Here is a 19,069-nt window from a genome sequence, read left to right as displayed (position 1 = left end):
CCAAGATCTGTATAAACAAACCAATGTTTGTGACTTTTCCTTTTTGACAGGAATTAAATGTTCATCTGTGCTCCATGACATATAGCATCATTTAAAAGTTATTCCTAGGTGGACGTGATTTCCGGCAAGGGCAAAACATCTAGAAGGTTATGAACAGATGCACAGAAAAATATAATGGAGAAGCTTGTCGTTTAGTCAAGTTTTTGAAATTATTTGACTATTGGGACTCACAAAATAACTCTGACTCATTTTATCACTTTAGAACCACAAAGTTAAATGTATTTTACGTTGCTTGCATAATCAGGCCCAAAGAGCGTTTTTAACCATAAATAAAATCCATTCCAACCAGTTATTGTCAGAAGTCATCTAATTAATAGAGTCCATATGGGTGTAACTTAATCGCAGTAGAAATCCAGCTGTTCGTTGAAGGTCTCAAAAGTCTATTAGAGAACATTGGTAAAAAAACGTCAACATAAAGACCAAGGAACACAGTAAGCAGGTCAGCAATAGAGTTGAGAAGTTTAAGGTAGGAATGGCTTTCAAAACATTTACAGCTTTGAAAATCTCACATAGAACAACTGCAAACCTACAAAGACACGACTGATCTGCTTAGATCAGAGAAAAGTTTATGCTTTTGTAGCCAGTGCAATAGTTTGATTATATTCCAGATATAACATTTTGTGTAAACAAACATACAAATCAAAATTTTATTGTATTGCTATACTTGTCAAATAATTGTAATGAGTTTCACAGGCTGTATTTATTTTCTTCCTCGCAACTTTTTAAAAAACGCATAATGAGGCTTCACAGTAGGATAGTTTTGCTGCAATTTATCACAAATGAGGATTCACAGTGTATCAAATTAAATAGTTTTTTAAAAGAATATTCCTTCTCTTAACACACAATCTGCCACAGGCAAATACATGTGAAACAAAAAAAAGATAGCAGAACTCCCAGCAAATTAAAAATGTGTTGCTTTACATACCTAGTCCAACCAGATAAAATAAAAAAGCTTAATTGTGAGAATGTTTTAAAATCAAAATCCTTCAGCCATGATTATCACCAATTTGTTTCCCTTTTCTATGACAACAACAACAAAAACAAGTTTGGACATTTCATGTCAAGTTGCACAAAACCCCCCTGAAAAACAAAACTGTCCAGAGCACTACAATAAAAAACCAAAACATGGAAAACATAAAACCACAGTGTGTGGAAAAGATCAATAACACCTTTTACTTGCAAAACAATAATTCAGTCACAATAGGATATCTTACCTGTAAATGTAAGAAGAGTGAGCCAATCTAACAGGAAGCCTTGAAGTGTCCTTGGCCTTTCCACATGGAGTTTCCAGTGCATTCACTGACAGAGTGTGATGAAAGAACAGTCATGTTCATGCAATATTTGAACGTTATTCCACAATCTTCCCCTCTCTCTCCATCTTGAGTCTTCTGTCTGTGTGATGAAGGACAGATGTTGGACAGCTTTACAGTTTTTATGCCATTTTCAGGCCTGAATCTCAAACATTTATAAGTTGAAGATTGGCAGAAAGACAAAACTTTCGAGGTCATATATTTCAAAACAAGAAACTGTAGATAGAGTACATTTTTTATAATTACTTTGATTATATTTGCATGTTTTCCCACTGAAAACAATCAAAAAGCTGTTGGTCTGTTTTAAGCACTGCAGACATGGCAGTAAGGTGTGGCATCAGGTTTGAAATTGGGAAGGTCAAGTAAGTCTGCGCTACCATGAATACATAATAGTTGCTGAGGTTTCTCCTGCAGGTTGTGTTGTGCAGTCGGGCTGATGAGCTTAATGAGTATCAGGTGTGTTAGTTGCTGCTTTAGTCGCCCCCCTCCCCTCGTGGAGTGGAAACAGCAGCAGAGGAAGAACGAGGAAAACAACAAGAATTTTCCATCCTGCTCAGAATCCTCCCATTTCTCTGTATTTTTTTCTCATGGTCTTGCATTGATGAAAGTGGAATTTTACCATTTAATAAAGTTTGCTTCAGCACTTCAAAGAGATCTCAGTGTGGAAAATGATTCCATAAATGAGGTAAAACTTTCAAAACAAACTTTTCACTCATACAAGGTGGACAAGCCAAACTCATTCACAAACATGTTAATTGCAAGAAAAATAAAGATAAAAACAAACATGTTTTCTCAGTGCTGCGCAGTGGTGCTAAGCACTGTTGCTTAGCAATAAATAGGTCCTGGGTTCAAAGCCAAGCTAAGGGTCTTCTTGTGCATGTATGTGTAACCCTGTTTAGTCCACTTTCTAGATTTCTTTGTCTAGAACATCTGGTTTGTATGGGGAAGTGTGAACAAGACAAGCAATCAAACTCTGATGCAGACCAAAGAAGTAAACGCTGGTCCGCCTACAAACTTATGTCCCTCTTCAGTTGAAGTGAACTTTGGTGCAGTTTGAATGCATATATGAATGGCAAGTGGACCAGAGACTGCTCCAAAAGCAGGAAACAGACTGTAGTGCAGGGCATTCTGGGTAAATAAAACCAAAACAAATGTGTGAGTCCAGCATGAGGGGGAGAAATGGCTCATGATGTTTTGCCAAAGAAAAGAGAAATCCTAAAACCCCTTAACTCTAATGGTGCTCCTTTTTTATTTGCATTTTGTGAAGAATGATTTTGTGCCCAATATCTTCTTCAGAGGTTTTGGTGCTTTTTCCTTCAGTGGTTCTTGATGAAGCGCCACCACAAGAGATGGGGTGAAGAGGTTTTCAAAAGTTTCAACTTTGAACTGACCACTATTTTAAGAGAATAAATCCTTGTGCCATTTATTGGTAATGTAAAAAGTGCTGCATGTTTTCCCAAAACTTGTGCTTGTGTGCTCCCATGTCTTGAGCCACAGGTAATTGGCCATTTCTAGAGTTGTGTAGCATGAGGTTAGCTGTCTAATCTAAGATACTTAAAGGGGGTACTTTTGGTTTGTGTTAAAATATTTCAGTAAGACATATTGTTGAAATGGTCAGTTTTATGAAAATGATAACACTATGCATCTACTTCTTTGCTTTCTAACCCTTTTAGAATGTAAAAAAAAAGCTTCCTATCTTCACTAATTGCTAAACTGAAGTCTGCAGTGCTATGTACTGATGCTTTACAAAGCTGCTTTTTTCAATCGTGGTTCTCATTGTTTGACAAAATGTGGCACTCCTCCCTAATCCTCACTGTGTGATCTCATGGCTACTGATATGCTGGAAACAAATGCTCCAAACAGCAAGCACAAATTAGCTCGCTGTATCAGAATTCCCAACGTTATTACTTTTTCATTTAGATACCAGAACACAGTGAATGCCACACGCAGCAGCAGAGACTCAGCCGCTTTGGAATAATTTTTATCAGAAGAATGTGTAATTTCCACAAGCCTTTAAATGTGCACTGATATAGAATCAGTCAAACCACACTGGTAGGAACAAAATGGAACACAGTCCGACATTTAATTAAAACCTCCCCAGATTCTTTTTAATTACTAGGCTTATATCTGTGGAGTTGAAAAGGGCACTCCCTAAATGATCAAAAATCATGCACCCTTAAATAAGCACTTTTTATGAAATTTTGCTTAGTTTCTGAGGGGGAAAACTAAACTAAATGTAGGACTGAAAATTGCATGAAGCATAAAAAATATGTCTGACTGTTTGATATCACAGTTTGGCTCTTAGTGTAAAGGCAGAGTCTGTTGGAGGGCCGTACTTTCCTAGCAACTCCAGGGTGAGTGTTAAACTGTGACCCGCATGAGAAGCTAACTCAGAGCTCAGCTCTAAATCACAGCGTGAATCCCTGCAGAGACAATTTAATACTTGACTTTGTACATTTTAGAAGGCTAAAGGATTCCTGGGAATGGATGAAGACAGAAGCAGCATCAACTGTTATTTGCTGGAATATTGCAGTGAGAGACAACCACCCTCAGTGTCTGTATGTAGGCTTTAAAAGATACATCATATTACTGTAGTTTGAGCTTTTTTTTTTTTTTTTGTGGAAAGTTTAAAATGACAAATTTTGGAATTCATAAATCATTTCTGATTACGTCCAATTATGACCTTGCTTGTTTGAGGCTCAAAGCAATTATCAAATCAAAATCTTAAAAAAGCATAAAAAGATACTGCACAGGTGTGTCTCAGTAATTTACAATCTTACGAAAAAAGTTATTTATTTCAACAATTCAACAAATTATTGAATGTAGTTTATTGAATGTAAATAAATTGCATTTATTTAATGTAATAAATGTGTTACAGAGTTGTTGACTTGATGGAAAATAAATTAATAAATAATTAGCTATTGAAGCTGTAGTTCGTCCAGCTGGAAACAAGTTGTCCTCCAGGATTTCTCTTAATTTTGCTGAATTCATTTGACCTTTTACCTTTACAAGCCATCCAGGTCTGCTGATGAGAAGCATCCAAACAACATGATGCTGCCACCACCGTGCTTCACAATAGGGACACTGTGTTGATCTGTTGCAAATTAAATTAAAAATTTACATGCAAAAAAACAAAACATTGTTTTCTCTGGAACACCAAGTGACGATCCACGTACAACTAACGTAACGGACCATGTGCCTTATCAAATCTCCTCTAAGCTTTTGAATTGGCTTTACTCCATAATCCCCTAAAGGCTGCAGTGATCACTGTTGCTTGAGAACATTTTGCAACCACATGTTTTCGTTACATACAACTTTTGATTAGCATGTTTAGAAATGCTCTTGAAATAAAATGATTATCTAGGAATAACAGCTTGTGGAGGGTTTCAGACGTAAACTGGAGGACAAGTCAACAGTTTCCTTAATGATTGTGTAGACCATAACATAACATTTGGAACAAAAAAGCCCCAAACTCTTTTTGCAGGTTTTATATCTTAAAATTGCTCAAAAGGTAAATTTTAGGTTTTCATTTACTGAACCCTTTATTAGTCAAATCTGACCAAATAAAAATGTTGTACTATATCACTTTCGGCAATAACTAAGATAAATAATCTGTCAGTGACATTACAGGTTATTGAAGCATCTGTAGTACCAGCCAACTATAACTTTGTGGTCCAGTTTTCATATGTGAAGTCACTTTTTTTTTTTTTTTTATTATGAAAACTTTAAATATTTATAAATCTTTTTGGATTACAAAATAATGTCCGACACAGCATAATGAGAAAAATTTCCCATATATCACTACCATTCAGAAAACAACATTTTCATTGACAGATTCTTCTCTAATAATCATTGAAATACCTTCATCAAATTAGTAAACAAAGAATTTGAATCTACAATGGCAAACAGACTGCAAAAAAAAAAGAAAAAGTATTGAGCTTTGGCAACATGAAATAAAAGACCAGCGGATTCTTTTCAGCGTCCTACACAGCAAAAAGACAAACCACAGCATCACATCTGAAGAACACTCACTGTGGAGTAAACATGTGGTTCTGCTACTTTCTATAAAGTAATACTGACTTTAGAAGGGAAACTGAAAGAGCTTGAAACAAAAACAAAAACCATTTAGAAGATTTACGATGAGAAAGCTCAGCAGACTATAAAAACAAAGAAAAAGTATGACCAAACCAAATATCTAAGGAATATTTTAAAATTGTTGCGGTAGAATGTTCTCAACTTCTCTTATACCAGAATGACAGGAATAAAATATTAAAGCTACGGATTGGTGAAGATACATCAATATTGACATATAGTTTTTACAAACATTGTGACTCCTAAACGTTTTTAAGGTAAAACACTTTAACATGAACTTTTCAAGAAATATAATTTACATAATTAGAAGTAAGCTGCTGAAATGCCAGAAAAAAATGCGTTCAGTTACCAAGGACCAGACTGTATTCCAAACTTGGTAAAACAAACAAGCATTTAACATTTATTAGAATTATGCTGAGAATAATTAAGCTAAACTAATTTTAAGTGCCTACAAAACTAGCTACAGTACATAAATGATCAAGAACACTGTATAAAGAGAAAAGTAAAGTACACCGTGACAAAGATGAACATGCAGAAACACACGCTGACATTAACCTGGGGGATAGTTCATGCTTTAATTGCTGACACCATAGCTCTGGGTTCTCTGAACCAAATAGGTTTCCTTGCTGGATACATAATCCATTATCATAAATCAGATGCGCCAACACAGACAGGTGCTGCATGAATAATTAAAGGTCGGTACATTAGCACTTGTGTGAACGCGTGTGTTTGAGCCAACGTCACTGAACGGACTAAAAGCACCACAGAATTTCTCCCTCTGCATTAAACAGCTCGATGTTCTGCTCCACACACAGAAACAATCTCCAAGTTGGGGAAAAGGAGACTGCCCCTGACACTTCCTCAAAGTGTTACCAAAACAGAAAGGTCTGAAAGGAAGAAACGGTGGGATAGACGTTGCTTCAAGCACTGTTTGTCCCCATCTTCTGCTGTCTGCTCTTATCTCTCCAGGGTTAGCTGGTCCCCTTCTTTGAACCTATCGGAAGGTAGATAGGTTACTCTGACTCTGTAATGGAGCCTTTAAAGCTGCAGGCAGAGAGAGCGAAAGGTCTGCAGAAGTAAGAAGACTTTCGGTCTGCAGATTTCCATACTAACATTAATTACACTTCAGGCAAATTCATTTCAAATTCCACCCAGTGAGAGATAAGCTTGTGCTGCTGATAGGGCGAAAGGAGGTTGGACCGAAGGAGAGATGCTCTTGATTCTGCTCTTTTTTGACTCTGTACAAGTTATTTTATCATTAAAAAAAGTTGTGTGGCCTCACTTGCTTCTTTTGGGAACTTCTTGGGAGAGTTTTTCTTTTAAAGGGATGGTCCAGATCTCCAATGGGGAGTTTTTTTAGAGTTATTAGTATTAGTAATAGGGGAACTAATGTTAATAGTACTTTTTACCTGTAAGAAACAGTTAGGAGAGTGGGGCTTGTAGAAAAGTAAATAAAATCCTCATAGAGGTGGAAGACCAAGAGCAGCTAAGAGTCTTAAAACATGTAAATGTTCATAAAAGGCTTTAAATTGTCCGTCTGACTAGCTGTTAGCCCATAACCACATTATTTCTTCATTTTTATACAAACTCACAATATATATCTACTTACAATAGCTAAAAGGAAAATATTTCAAGGACACTTTTCGGCATGTTTTAAAAGTATTTGAAATGCACAACTAATCTTAATGACATTCTTAAGGTTTAAACGTTTTCTGGTTTCTTCTGTACTGCAGTAAAACTTTTTTATTATGTTAAAATCAATTTAGATCACCATAAACATTTGTAATACATTTATCCATTGTCTATACATTTATCCTAAAGGAGGAGTGTCAAACTCCAGTCCTCAAGGGCCGCTGTCCTGCAACGTTTTGATGTGCCTCTGCTGCACCACACCGGAATAGAATAATTAGGTCATTAGCAAAGCTCTGGAGAACTGATCTACACAAGGAGAAGGTAATTACTCCATTTAATGTCACTGTTTTGTACCTGTGGCACATCTAAAAACTGCAGGACACCCGCCCTTGAGGACTGGAGTTTGACACCTGTGTCCTAAAGGAATCATGGACACTCACTCATATCTAAAGGCATGACCATCAAAATAATTACCTGTGAAAGGGGCACTTCCCTATACGGAAGAGGATTAGGGCCAGAGGATTCGGTGGCCCTAATCTTCTTCTGTACTTCCCCCCTCATATGAAAAAAAGTATTTGCAATAAAACTTTATTTCCTCAAGTTGTTTCTATTGCTTCATGAAAGAATCCATTCCACTTGATAGGTAGGAGAAAACGCTCAACGCAAAAACTCCACTATGGGTTTTCCTGGTTTCACACAACAGCTCACCACACAACCTGCTACAAAAATAAAGAAACAAAGTGAATCACTTGTGAAGGCTGCTGGAAACTGGCCAAGGTAATGTCAATCCCATGGACATCTAACAAATCCAGCTTGTGTCGTGAGGTGATAAAGGTTTCAGTTGGAATAACTAACTGACCTGCAGACGTGTGTAGAACATCTTTGCTGGAAAAAAGTCTAACAGAGGCAGAAGTTGATATTTTTCCAAATAATACTACAGGTGAGATGAGAATCTTGTGCAGCACCCCTTTTTAAACTACTAGTTATCTAGAAGCAAATGGACTTCACCATCCATAATGAAAAACTCATCATACTTTTTTCCAGGTATCTAGATTAGATTGTAAACTTGTTACCATAGAAAAAAAAACAGATATTCCTCTCTCCAGAGTGTAAAGTATATTTAGCAGGCCCTTGGTCAACCTCTGGGTTTCCTGGTGGAACAGACTTAAAACCTCCAAATGGAGGTTTATGTGCAGGAGGCATAGGAAACCATCCCTCAACAATGTTGACGAATGGCAGACCTTAGTCATAGGTAAGCCTTTTACTGAGAACCTGGGGCACCCTCCTGGTGGGGGGCAGGAACACTGGTGTCAAATTTCACGCAAAGGTGGGTAGCAGGTGAGACTGGAAAGCTGGACATGATCATTTCTCTTGTCTGGAGAATGTCTATGAACTGTCTTCCTTAGAATGAAAGAGCCAAATTTGCACTTCAGAGGGAAACAAAATCTTTTTTTGCACACGACCAGCAGTTGAAATGTCTTAAATTAGCATAATTTCTTGATAAGCATAGTCTCTTCTCCAGCATGCATTCAGTTACCATTGTAACCAACTCTTCTGCTGGTCGGTGGAAGGTAGTCATCTTCAGCGCTTCCATTACCGTTTGGTTTTAACAGTTGTTTCTTATTGATGTACTTGCAAGTGTAAATAATCTCTCCTGCCAATTTGTCTTTACTGAGAGATGTCAGAGGTAGTTGTTCATAGCAGGTCAGCTCTAGCTGTGCCCTACTTGGATCTGTTGCTGGCCGTCCGTCTTCTAGAAAGCCTACTTCTGTCCAATCCTCCTTCATGACAAACCATCCATTATTTTCTGTAAATAATTGAACAATGTCCTTATCTCCATTGAAAACTGAACAAACCCCTCTGCAATGAAGCACATAAAGCCCAAAATCAATGTACATGCCCTGGAGCAAGAGGCTACTGCAGATGTGTGTGTTCAACATTATAAATTGCAGACAACAAGAGTTTAAAAAATATACATCACATTTATTTGTACCGACACCAGAAGTCCGTACAGAGTTGTCTTTGCCTAATCATGAGTTTGGGCACTAAAGGTACCTGTTTCCTACTTCCATACATCCAACAGTGAACAAACTGTATCAACAAGCATTGCTGAGTCGCTACTAAAAAACAGTTGGACAGAGCTGACACACACCACTGTTATTTTTCCTAAAGGTAACACAATGTACAAAAAGCAAATCTGGAAATAGTAAGATTCTTGGTTCCATATAAAAGTTGTTTTTTTATTTATTTATTTATCCCTTCTTGGTGTGTGAATAAGAAAACAATGCACTTATCTCTACGGATCTCTTCTGCTGCATTGCTGTTAGGCAGCCAAGGGGTAAATTGATGCAGATAAGTAATGAAAAGATACACGTTGGCTGATCCCTGTATTACTACCACTGCAGCTTTCGAGAAATAGTTCATGCTCCGTGGATTCCTGGAGCTGTGGGAGCCAGCTTGAAGTGGTTAGGCGCTGGCCACTGAGAAGGACGCAGAATGCTAAAATAAACCATGTAACAAAATCTTTCTACACAAAGTTACATTACAGCACCACGTTACTGTGATGTTCGGAAAGAATTGTGCAAATCAAACATCCAGGGCCTCAGATGAAACTGAAAAAGTATGAGCTGGGTGGCGTTGCGTGGAAACCGGCTGACTCAACCCCCGTCGGCATGCCTCGGGCCCTTTAAGATGGCTAAGGCCAAAGCAATCAGGCAGTCAGAGGGAGTTAGGGAGCAGATGACTGGTAGCCCCCTTCAGAAACCTGAGGACATCAGGGTTTCCTCACCAAGAAGCCGAAGGCACCAGGAGAACCAGAATCAGCACTGTCCATGTTAGGCACCTTGTTGGGCGATGCACCGAGCACTGGCTGCTTTTTGCTCGAACGCCTAAGAGAGAGGAAAGAAGGCAAGGTACGTCAATACACAGCAACACAAAGAAGCATTCATTTTGGATGCTAAGTAAGACCATTGATCCAATGGTGTCTGGCGTTGGTAAGACATATTCATTTTTCTTAAAGACATAAAAGAATGGAAAACACAAACCACATGTTCTAAAAAAATTCTTTATCATTTACAGAACAGGATCCTGCTGCTTGGGATTTAATTGGCTGTGCATGAATAGGAAGGTTCATGTGGACAATTTAATTAAAACAGAATCAAACAAAGGCAACTCAGCTCACTAAAATAAACTTGTTGACAGGATTAAAGCCAAGACATAAGGTAGGCACACAACAGAAACAGCTTGTGCGGAGAGAGGTAATATTGGAGGTCATTCATGTATATGTGTGACTGAGTGGCAAGAGCGCTAACCAGCTTGGAGCTTACCAGAGGAGGTCACAACTCGAACTTGGGAGCTGAAGGCTCCCTCTCCGCCTTCACTGAGTGCATGCACCTCAATGCTGTAAGTGCCCCCCTCTGGCAGTGAGAGCATGGTAGAAGGGTTAATGGTTCTTGTCACCTGGATGTGGCCTCGGCCCTCCTGTTTGAGTAACACCTGCAGGGAATGTGCATATAGTCACTTCAGGTCTACACCGTATGTACGTTTCACAACATTCTGATAGACTGTGATGAAAAGTAGAGCTGTCAGCTGTAAAAAGAGACCTGCTGTGCAATGTGGTACCTGGCAAAAGCATTCATGTCCTTTGAACTTTTTCACTTTTCCTCAAATTACAACAAATTCAATGTACTATCAATGTGGTAGACCAACACAAACTTGTGATGTGGACATAATTCTTTCTGTATAATTTAAAATCTGAAAAGAGTGTCTGTATTCACCCCTATAGAAAAAAAAAATACACTGTAATCACATAAAACTAGCTTTTACGTGAATCCTTTCAGGTTCAGGAGGGAATATTAGGAAGCATCATTAGAAAGACAAAAAGACACACCAGACAGAATAAGGACAAAGTGGTGGAAGAGATTAAATCCAGTTTAGGGTATAAAAATATCCCAGCATTGAGAATTCCATGAACATGAAAATGATTCAAATTCATCACCTGAGAAAGCAAAGAGTTTGGCACAACTGTGAATCTTTTAAGACTGTCTGGCCACCAAAACTGTCAGTTGTAACTCTGCAGGTATGGGAAAGCCTTAACCCTAAACATCATCTTGAATATAACATTTTCAATATCAGGCTGCCAGTATCTTACTATATGAATATTTCTGTAGATAGCATGGACCAAGAAGGAAAAAGTAGATAGATTAAACATAACATAGTGGAATCCTGGCAGAAACAATCCCAAAAATCCAACCAGTGAAACCCCAGATTCGTTTAGATCTCAGCATCTTTATGTGTTAGAATTGGCCTGCAAAATATTTTGAAGTTTGTGTCAGAGACAAATACAGCAGAAAGGTTCAAAGGGTCTGAATATTTTTACCCGGCACAATTCCCTTGAGTTTTAAGTTTACCATGGAGTGAGCATCTCATTAACTGTCTTTGTCTTGTCAGATGAAATCACTGAGCAATATTCCCAGATGAAAAAAAAAGTAAAACATTCTGATTAAACCAAACTAATTGAGCTGCTGTATGTTGAGGGAAATCAAGTATGGGTACTGCTAAACATATACTAGCAAGTTGCTTTCAATTTCATTATATAAAGTCCTTACCATGTATCCAATGACATCAGACTCATTGTCTTTTGCTTTAACTGGATCCCAGCTTAATGAAATGTTATTGCCTTCTTGTATCCACATGAGGTTGGACGGGGGCTGAGCAGGAGCTGCGTAGGGAACACAATGTCTCATGTTCCAAAGTACCAATGGATAGTTTCATCCAACTAGGTCAATTTTAAGCAAACCTTGAAGCAAGCATGTGTTCTGTAAGCAGTTTTTCATGATTAGCATCAGTATTGAACTCACGGGACTTCCTGGTCTTGGCTGTGACAGCAGCACTGGCAGGACCCTGGCCAATGCTGTTGAAGCCTTTCACTGTGATAAGGTAGACACTGTTCCCTTCCAGGCCTGTCAGCACCATAGAGGTTTCATTTTTAACCGTGCGTCGTTTCTCTCCGGACTCCTCCTGCTCTGCTTCTTTCCAGTAGCTGACCTGTGAACAGCAAGTAAAAACTGAAAAATTACAGTCATAAGCTCCAGCTAATGCACAACGGAACTAATGCTCCAGCAAAATGCCAGAGAGGTATAATCTATATGTGTGACTGTACACAGAAAGTGGCACAGAAAATCTATAAAATAACCTCATATCCTCTTGGTTTTCCTGGGCCAGGATTGGGTGGTTTCCAGGTCACCTTAATTTCCGAGGAAGAAATACTGTATGCTTTTACATCAGATGGTGCTTCCCTTGGCTCTGTGTAGCAAAGCACGTGGTGAACATACTGTGGGTACAGTTCTGGTCTGAATTTTACACACTTCTCAGCTACTAAATTGGGTCTTTTAAACTGTTTTTCACATATGCACACATATAAAAATGTGAATTTCAGTATTTTTTCTAATCCACACAAAGAATAATACACCCCTGCTCAAATATAAACATACACCCCAGGTAATAATTGTATTTGTAGTAAGTTAGTGTAAGGCTGGCTGAATATTAAACTGTTCCTCTAGTTGTTGATACAATAGTAACTGATTTTAAGAGTAATTAACAATTAAAGTATTATCTAAAGTCACTAATTTACAAGTTTAATAACGCATTGCGACACTAATACAATAACATTGTATTAGTAACACAACATTTAGAAACACATTTGCTAAAATATCACTGAAATAAAATCACTAAAAAATGAAATTTAAATACTTTTGAGGTCCCTGTTTACGCCATCTCTATTATTTGGTCAGAAATAAAACACCATTCATTCATTCATTCATTCATTCATTCCATTTAGATGGAATAAAACAACTTTTTCTCTCTATAGAAGCTGCATCTGATGTGGCGTTCTGTTTGGCTGTCATGTCTTCGTGGAGGAGGATATCGGCAAAAATAATGCTGCCAGCAATTAAATGTGTCCCTCTGCTACTTTTAACTTTTTACTTTTCATTAACATAGAAAGTACTCCTGGATCAGTTCCTCGTTTTTTTGCTGTCTTCTCAAACCCCCTGCCGGTTGTGGCAGATGGCAGCTCAAACTGAGCCAGGTCCTGGTTCTGCTGGAGGTTTCTTCCTGTTAAAGTAGAATTTTGTCCTCTCCACTTTCGCGACATTCAGTATATCTGTATAACTGAGCTCAATGCACTGCTATATAACTAGAAACAGTTGAAATGCACGTGTAATTGAATTGAAATGTCCTTTTTTTTAAAGTTCTTTGAGACAATATTTGTTGTTAATTGACACTATACAAATAAACTGAAGTAATTAAGTTAAAAGCTTAATGTCACAATTCAATCCATCCCAAAACCATTATCAGGCGTGTGAAGTACCAAATATTTGATCCAAACTTTCTCTTTTAAATAAAAAAGAAAATTGGGTTAGGATGTTTAAGAATAGCCAATGAACCATCAAAGTGCAAACCAATTTTGATATTCTCCAAAATCTTGTTATTCTGTAAACTTTTTTCAAAAACATCTGGTAATTGGGCTTGAAGTGTTTTTTCTTCATTTCTTTTCTGTAAAACTTGCTTCATTGTGAACAGTTCCACTGGTGTAACACCACATAGACAAATGAAATGTTTTTGAAAAAAGTTTACAGAATAACAAGAAATAATATCTAAATTGGTTTTCGAAAGCATTACATCCGCCAATGTTAAGCGTCCAGAAAACCTTCCCTAACGTTCCGGGTGAGAGGCGGGGTTCACCCTAGACAGGTCGCCAGTCCGTCGCAGGGCAACACAGAAACAGACAGGACACACAACCATTCACACACACACTCACACCTTGGGAGAATTTAGAGAGACCAATTTACCTAACAGTCATGTTTTTGGACTGTGGGAGGAAGCCAGAGTACCTGGAGAGAACCCACGCATGCATAAGGAGAACATGCAAACTCCGTGCAGAAAGGTCCAGGGCCGGAAATCAAACCCAGGACCTTCTTGCTGCAACACAACAGTGCTACCAACTGCGCCACTGTGCAGAAAGTGGAAAGAAAGTAATCAAATATATGATGGTAGTGGTGTCGGTACCATGTTGAAGGTTTTACAGTGTGTACTTTATCTGCAAATTGCAATGGAAAATTTCTACAAACATTAGCAGGGGTGTATGTATACATTTGACCTTGTATTTCTAATAGTTTTATCCACGTTTGGTTTTAAAAAAATAATTAAAATTGCATTTATTTAACAGTTTAATCAAAGGATTAAAAGCCTAATATTATTATGAAGTTCATGCCAGTGATGGATTTATGCAAATTGATATTAGCATACCTCCCTCTGCAGAATGGATGATGACAACTTTGCTGAAAGGCCCGTCTCCCTTATTGTTGTAAACACCGACTTTCACTTCAAATGGAGTGAGAGGAGGAAACGTCTCATCCCTGTATTTGTACATCGTAGCATCCGCAGAGGTCACCATCTTCTCCTTCCAGCCTCTAGTGCCGTTGGCACGAAATGCAACAATATATCCAAAGCCCTCGCCATTTTGGAACTCCTCAGACACAGGCTGAAGGAAGAACAAATAAACATTTAGTTTATTTTATTAGTTTAATATCACACGTGTTTCCCGGGACCTAAGGTTGGCAATTGAAACGTGACTCATTTCCACATTTTATACATGGACAGTCACTGCAGAGACAGCAAGCAACTCACTAAACATAAAGTGAAACAAAGAAAAGGTTTTTCTTTTTTCTGTGAAAACACGATATAGCCAGCTTTCACTTTTCTAACCATTTACTGTAACTGCCTGCCACTGTTAATAAAGATGCAGTCAGCCTTGAGTAATGGAAACAAATCATATTTGGCTCAGCTGTATGCATTATGTAGCTATTTATCTTTCCGTGTCTGACAGGAGGATTTTTGCGACACCAGGTTTTGTGTGCCGGCTTCGGTGATTATCCGCGGTTTTTCCTGAAGTGGTGAAACAGTGAGCTTTCTTCCACAGCTGCTATGAGCTTAATCAAATCAAATGCCAATTTATTAAGAGAGCTAAAATCTAATTAAAATATGAGCTGTAGGGATTAAATCTTTGGCTACATGTAATAAATGACAGACACCTGTACACCTGTTTCTGGCAAAGGCTTCGCAGCCAACTCTGTAATGTGTTGATTTGCATAAGCTACAGAGTTACACTGTCCCCTGAAGGCATCAACCACATTAGACATCGAGTCTACAGAGGGAATAGCGGGTGGATGGAGATCTAGTTCACATTTTATTCAACAAAGACCAGTCACCATGACTGGCTAATTATAAGGATGATGAGTGGAAATAAATTAGCTTTCAAAGAAATTTTCAGACCTGGCATTGCTTTTGAGGAGATGGGGAGGAGTAAGGGTGGTTTGAAACCAGCATGAAAAAATGAGCAAGCTGAGCTTAGAAACACTTTTGGGTTTGGGGAGGAAAGATATTCAGAGATATGTGCAGAAACAGTGTGGGAGCGCTGCAAGGTAAGTCCTTTGGATGAAATCATTGTACCTGCTGGGCTCGTCGATGGTAACTACGGGGGCATCACTAATAGTCCTCCCTATGGCTCCTTGAGAAAAAGCAGTCAAACAGTCTACTCTAATGAGATGGCTCAATGAAGCTGGGGAGACTGTTTAGTCATTCATCCTGTTTAATAACCTTGCCCACCATGGCTGTCGAGGCGCTGATAACTCTCCGCAGATGACTGCAAAGGCAGGACTGCAGCGTGCTCACATGCCTCGACTGCCAAAAAGGGCAACCTCTCCTGCATTGCCTGCTTTTATATCCATCTTCATTGATCACTGACTGAGTCCTGATTTATTTCAGAAAGTGTTCAGCAAAAACAAGAATAACAGGACAAGGCAGAAACAATTAAAATGCTACTAGCCAACAGGAGGTGCCTGCACCTTAGTGGCGGAGTTCCCTTTAAACAGGGTCTTGGACCACAACAGAGAAAAAAAAAACACCAAGAAGGAGTGCAAAGTTACATCAAAAAAGCAACTTTACTGTATGCTACTTCAAACATTTTGTTCCGTTACAGCCACAAACATTGATTTAATTTAATGACATTTTATCTGACAGATGTAGCACACAATACTGAAGAAGGAGGAAAGTTCTCGCACAACAGCAAACACCAAAACAGAAAGAAATTCCAGTAATCTCATGAAACTGTAAGTGCAATAATTAACACAAACAACCAGCGGAGGAGATGAACAGGCGCTGGGAAGGGGTCCTGCTAGTCTGGAGGAGTTCGGCTCCTCCAGACTAGCAGCAATGACTAACAACGATTTGCAAATATTTGGTGGAAATGTGAGTTTGCTTAGTTCGTCATACTTCTCAGTTCACTTACATCTCAGTCCAACACTTCTAAGAACAACAGCATAATTGAGAAACACCGTTATTATAATGTACTGAAGGAAAAGGGTCAGAAAGAGTAGGAGTTTCTTAAAGACACAGAGGCCAGTTTCAAGGTGTCAAACTATGAAGTCATATTTCTTTTAAGTTATGTTTGATATATGGAGCGTTTTATAACAACGGCAGATAACATAGTAACTTGATTTTGCTATAAAATTGTACTCTGTGCCTGAAAAATACATAATATCCCTTTAAGAACAGCCTTTGTTGTGTCAAACCACAGAAAGTAAATGCGGAAATTGTCTTACTATAAATTACTTTCCTAATTAACTCAAATCAGTCCAAAGACAGGAAGGACAAGGGACCCATCCTGGTTTAGATTGGGCTATTTTTGGTATACCATCATCATTTTCATTCATCAGGTGGCCCAAGCTTTTATATGGAGGCTGTAAATGGGCTATACCAGCAAGGTAATCATGCTTATGAGATATAACCAGGGCATGATAAACCAGCAACCACTGTTCCATCTGGAATGGGCATCATCTCCAATAATGTCGCACTGACATTATTGGAGTTCTCATGATGTGAAGGTTACCTTCGTAATCTCTATTGGGTTCCATACTCAAAAACCACAACAATAACTGTCAGTTGTCTCCACATCTGTTGACTGCTCCCCTGCTAATATATCTGTCCACCAATCTCAATTGCAAACGATCGTCAATTCTCATAGCAATTCTGCACATGCACCGCCCTGGATCTGGCTCCGAGCCAAGCTGTCCACCCTGATCTGGTCCACATTAATATCCTCATAACTTGGTGTGAGATTTATTGCATTTTCCACAAACGCTATAGCGAGAAATTACAAGCGCATATTCATAAACATCCCTGGATTTAGTGGGAACGACTGGAAGAGTCAAGGTTAATCATCACTGAGCCTCTCTGATGGGACCAAATTTGAAATTCTCTACATCTTAATCACTCGTGCCGCTGATGCAGCTCTGTGTAGCCCTCAGCCCAGCTGGCCCTCTTCTAGCTTCATCAGCAGGTTTTTGCAATTGCGACCAAGTTGCCCCCCTCCTACCCTCACCCTTAGTCTTTAAAATCTTGGAAAGTTAAACACATTTCAACAGAATAAATTAGGAGCCACGTTTAAAATGCAATGAGGTATGATCCTGAGCTACTGATGCACAGTTGTTATTAATAAAGCAGGAGTTTTACTCTGCTGGAAACTGCTCCGCCGTTTGCATTGCCGAAAAAAAAAAGCTCCTTTAATCTCTCAGCAAGGTGCCAATAACAGCCATTTTAACAACAGGAAAGTATACATAAACACACAATTAATCTAATATTTTTGAAAATAATGCAAACATGGTTGTTTTGTAAAGCAACAAGGTTCCTACATATTTTTTATGCAAGAATGCAAGACCTTCCATGTTCATTCGTGTGGATTTATTGGTTATTTATGTTATTTCAAAATGTGAAATACTAATCTTTATGATTCCTGTCATTCTAGGTTTAAATGTGAAACCTTTTATATCTGTTTTTATGAAGAATGAACACAAAGGAAGAAGAGAAATAAGCAACAAAGGGATGAAAGAAGACAGCCAAAGAAGGAACGAAGGGCAGAATACAGTAGCGAAGAATGCACTAAAGGAAGAAAGAGAGGTAGGACAATGAGAAGGAAAAATGGAAGGATGAAAGGCAGGAAAGAAAAAAGAAAGATAGAACATCGGCGTAGAACAGAAGAAAAGCAGGAATAAATAAAGGATTCGACAGAGGTAGGATGGAAGGATAGAAGGAAGGAACATCAAGGGGAAGTACTCAGACAAAAGGAGGGTTAATATGAAAAAAGACAGGATGGGAAAAAGGAAGAAAGGAAATACAGAAATAAAACATATGGTAAAGAAGGAAAAAAGGAAGGAAAGAATGAAAGAAGAAAAATTTTGAAAATGGGAAATACAAATATTTTCCATTCTTTCTATTTCCTAATTTATCCAGACCTGTTACTGATGAGATCAAACTTTTTCAGGCTGCACACAAATACTGTGAACAAAAGCTTAGTCAGAGTAACAATTTTTATTTAAAAATACTCACTGTTTTTATAAGGTCGTCTTTAGAAGACATCACAATTTTATTCCATATTGCATCATATCAGTTTATACCCTATGGTTTCTTTTGCACGATAACTTCATTCTCCTCTTCTCTTGTGGAAAAGCATTTTATTCCAAGGCTATAATGTTTATTATTTTGTAGAATAGCAGTTGGAGAACAAATTCAATAAAAATAAGTCGGAAATATGATTCACAATACAGGAGATGGGTCTGAAATATGAAAAGGTCACTTTGCCCTATGATAATGCTTACTGGAGCCTCACAAGAAAACCCCAACCTTTTGTGAAATCTGTCTGGTTATAATGTGCATCTCACTTTTATTTTTTCTTTATAAAAGGTTAACGGTTCCTGGGAGTTTGTGCATTACCAAGCGAGTTAATTTATCTGTACTTCTGCAGGATTTCCTGTACAATACAATGGAGTCTAGTCATTATAAAGCTGCAGCAATGAAGAATTAAAAATAATTTTAGAATAAAATCAAAGTTTGTAAAAACAAAATAGAATACTTTAAAA

At 38.2% G+C, this 19,069-nt stretch overlaps 2 protein-coding genes across 7 annotated transcripts in view; both read right to left on the bottom strand.

The window, feature by feature from the left end:
- LOC122833121 (rho GTPase-activating protein 42) overlaps window positions 1-1,765 on the bottom strand; it is a 117,877-nt gene extending 116,112 nt beyond the window's left edge. The window contains exons 1-2 of one of the 2 annotated variants that reach the window (XM_044120437.1): window positions 1,617-1,765; window positions 1,275-1,452 (exon numbers count right to left, since the gene is read on the bottom strand). The gene's annotated coding sequence lies outside the window, so the exon portion shown is untranslated. The remainder of the gene's footprint in view (window positions 1-1,274; window positions 1,453-1,616) is intronic. The other variant, XM_044120438.1, reaches the window with a different exon arrangement.
- A 7,291-nt stretch (window positions 1,766-9,056) lies between these two features.
- Window positions 9,057-19,069, bottom strand: part of cntn5 (contactin 5) — a 155,970-nt gene continuing 145,957 nt past the window's right edge. For 4 of the 5 annotated variants that reach the window (XM_044119475.1, XM_044119474.1, XM_044119471.1 and 1 more), the window contains 6 exons: window positions 14,403-14,637; window positions 12,289-12,398; window positions 11,954-12,140; window positions 11,702-11,814; window positions 10,421-10,589; window positions 9,079-9,982 (listed from right to left, as the gene is read on the bottom strand). In XM_044119475.1, coding sequence (XP_043975410.1) covers window positions 9,879-9,982; window positions 10,421-10,589; window positions 11,702-11,814; window positions 11,954-12,140; window positions 12,289-12,398; window positions 14,403-14,637 — 918 coding nt within the window. In that variant the 3' untranslated portion in view covers window positions 9,079-9,878. Of the gene's footprint in view, window positions 9,983-10,420; window positions 10,590-11,701; window positions 11,815-11,953; window positions 12,141-12,288; window positions 12,399-14,402; window positions 14,638-19,069 lie in introns of all 5 variants that reach the window. The other variant, XM_044119472.1, reaches the window with a different exon arrangement.

This window comes from Gambusia affinis, linkage group LG06 (assembly GCF_019740435.1).
Source record: "Gambusia affinis linkage group LG06, SWU_Gaff_1.0, whole genome shotgun sequence".
In the NCBI taxonomy this organism is placed as follows: Eukaryota; Metazoa; Chordata; class Actinopteri; order Cyprinodontiformes; family Poeciliidae; genus Gambusia; species Gambusia affinis.
Note: the sequence above shows the minus strand (reverse complement) of the source record. Positions and strands in the feature narration are given on the sequence as shown.